Source organism: Haematobia irritans, chromosome 2 (genome assembly GCF_050003625.1).
Source record: "Haematobia irritans isolate KBUSLIRL chromosome 2, ASM5000362v1, whole genome shotgun sequence".
Lineage (NCBI taxonomy): Eukaryota > Metazoa > Arthropoda > Insecta > Diptera > Muscidae > Haematobia > Haematobia irritans.
In genome coordinates, this window is record NC_134398.1 from 12,713,608 (window position 1) to 12,716,598 (window position 2,991).

General features: G+C 23.3%; 1 protein-coding gene across 1 annotated transcript; it reads left to right on the forward strand.

The window, feature by feature from the left end:
* The first annotated feature begins 1,679 nt into the window (after window positions 1-1,679).
* On the forward strand, window positions 1,680-2,688 carry LOC142226887 (uncharacterized). Its single transcript, XM_075297128.1, has 2 exons — window positions 1,680-1,743; window positions 1,841-2,688. Exons 1-2 carry the CDS (start codon window positions 1,681-1,683, stop codon window positions 2,315-2,317), a joined length of 540 nt encoding a protein of 179 aa, XP_075153243.1. The 5' UTR covers window position 1,680; the 3' UTR covers window positions 2,318-2,688.
* Window positions 2,689-2,991: the final 303 nt, after the last annotated feature.

The window sequence follows — 2,991 nt, forward strand, 5'->3', positions numbered from 1 at the left end:
TTGACAAAATTGTCTATAGAACCAAAAATTTTAACAAAAGTCTCTATACAAACAATAAAAATAAAATTTTGACAAAATTTTCTATAGAAATAAAATTTTGCAAACATTTTCTATAGGAATAAAATTTTGCAAAAATTTTGTATGAAAATAAAATTTTGCAAAAAATTTTCTATAGAAAAAAAATTTGACAAAATTTTCTATAGAAAAAATTTTTTGAAAAAATATAAATAAAATTTTCACAAAATTTTCTATAAAACTAAAATTTTAATAAAATTTCCTATTCAAACAAAATTTTAATAAAATTTTCAATAAAAATAAAATTTAGACTAAATTTTCTACTGAAATAAAATTTTGACAAAATTTTCTGTAGAAATAAATTTTGGACAAAATTTTCTATTAAAATAAAATTTTGATACATTTTTCTATAGAAAGAAAACTTTGCAAAAATTTTCTATAGAAATAAAATTTTGTCAAAAATTTCTATCAAAATAAAATTTTCACAAAATTTTCTATAGAAATAAAATTTTGACAAAATTTTCTATTGAAATAAAATTTTGACAAAATTTTCTATAGAAATAAAATTTTGACAAAATTTTCTATAGAAATAAAATTTTGACAAAAAAAATTCTATAGAAATAAAATTTTGACAAAAAATTCTATAGAAATAAAATTCTGACAAAATTTTCTATATAAATAAAATTTTGCAAAGATTTTCTATATAAATAAAATTTTGCAAAGATTTTCTATAGAAATAAAATTATGATAAAATATTCAACAGAAATACAATTTTGATAAATTTTTCTACAGAAATAAAATTTTCATAAAATTTGACAAAATAGAAATAAAGTTTTCATAAAATTTTCTATAGAACTACAATTTTCATAAAAATTTTCTATACAACTAAAATTTTAACAAATTTTTCTATACATACAAAATTTTAATAAAATTTTCAAGAAAAATAAAATTTTGACAAAATTTCCTATGGAAATAAAATTTAAACAAAATTTTCTGTAGAAAAAATGTTGATAAAATTTCTTATGGAAATAAAATTTCCTATGGAAATAACATTTGGACAAAATTTTCTATAGAAATACAATTTTGAAAAAATTTTATATAGAAATAAAATTTTGACAAAATTTTCTGTAAAATTAAAATTTTGTTAAAAATTCCTATGAAAATAAAATTTGCACAATTTTTTTTCTTTAGAAATAAAATTTTGACAAAATTTTCTATATAAAAGACAATTTTTACAATATTTACATATTTACAACTTTGGTATTTTTTTACAGGAAATTTTAGATTTCTTATCTCAGTGTGACATGATCCAATGGTGTAGAGAGTAGTAATTAAGATATTTGAATGCTGACATGTTAAATTCCATCGTGAAAATGCTTCAATACAACATGTTTGTTTGTTTTTTCTTTGTTTGCTTTAAAATCCTATCACATAAACACATCCTTTTCGTTGTTCACGCTATCAATTTAGATTGAAAAAATGTACTTGATATAAAAAAAAATAGATTTTGGTAGAATCGCGATTATAGGTATTAAACTATATAATTAAAATATTAGCTATTAAAACGAATAAACAAAACCCCATAATTATTTTTATTTATTTGAGATTTGTGAGTGACTATATAAATGAACATAAACTCCATATGGAGCAAAAATCATGTCAACCATGAGTCGCAGCATTCGCATCCTGTTAATCGTTCAGTTAATTATAAGCCTTTCAGAAGGCAAAGTAAGTAAAAAGAAATTTAAGTTTTTTTTAGTTAATTTGTTTTACTATTTGCCAACCACATATCCTCGATCGATATTAATTATTTTCATCTTTCCAGTATGATATTGATATTATAGAGGTTGACTGGAATATTACCACCACCGATGCCATTGATATTAAACTGAAATCAGTACAGCCAAAACGTGGAATTTTTGCTATCAACGGTTATATAGAACTTAAGGAAGATGTCCGTCTTGAGGCATCTTTATCTCAAGTTAAAATTTACTATAGCAGCCGTGGGCAGGTCTTTCAATTGTCACCATTTCGTGTGCCCGAACAAACTGCTACATCTACGATGAATGGACCCTACCGAATCTATGTAATGGATAGGATGCAGGAATGCTGTGAAAATGCACCGTATGGCGATATAATTGAATCACCAATAACAAAACGAAAGGTCACATTCAACAATTGTCAATTTCCAACGGACACTATTCCACCAACTATGCGTCTAGGTTATTATAGACTGGTAATAATGGTATACGGAGACATTGAGTTCAATCTATCTATTCTTCTTAAATTAGATTTGGCATAGTACAGATGGCCATTTTAAAGCTAGTTTGTAGGGCACAAACTATATGTCTGAAGGTACGGAAAACCAGGCAAATATTTAACAAAAAATCAAAAAAAAAATATTCGTCACCACAATGAAACCAGCAAACATGTTTAGCTCATATTGGATATTTAATTAACATCATCACGATAGGAACGATTTCAAAAAACTCTAACCACATATTTCAAAAATACTTCTGGAAAAAAGTTTGGCGCTTGCTTTTCGTCAATGATTTTCCTAGTGTTACCATAAACTGAGACTATCACTCTAAATTTGAAAATATTTGCTATGTGATTTAAAAAAAAAAAAAAAGAGAATTTTTGTTCTTCAATAATGTAAAAATTTAAAGATCTATAAGGGGTTTTGTTTATTAATATTCTTTGTTTCATTTGATATTTAGCTACAAAACTATTCAAAATTTTAGATACTATATATTTATATAGAAAATTATAATTGGTAACTGTTATCTAATAATCGAATTAATAAATTATTGTGTATATTAAAATATTATTTTTAAATAAATGCTAACCGAAAACCAAACGCTTCGCTGCAACTTCGTGACTTTTGCGGTATATTTTTAACAAAATAGTTTTTTATTTGATAAATTGTGTATATTTTGTGTATATTTTACATAATATTGCAAAGGATCGGATATT

Bases quoted from the DNA above. Each gene is read 5' to 3' on its own strand.
- LOC142226887 (XM_075297128.1), top strand. From the start codon at position 1,681: ATGAGTCGCAGCATTCGCATCCTGTTAATCGTTCAGTTAATTATAAGC. The intron at 1,744-1,840 runs GTAAGTAAAAAG...TCATCTTTCCAG, and splicing joins TAAGCCTTTCAGAAGGCAAA to TATGATATTGATATTATAGA.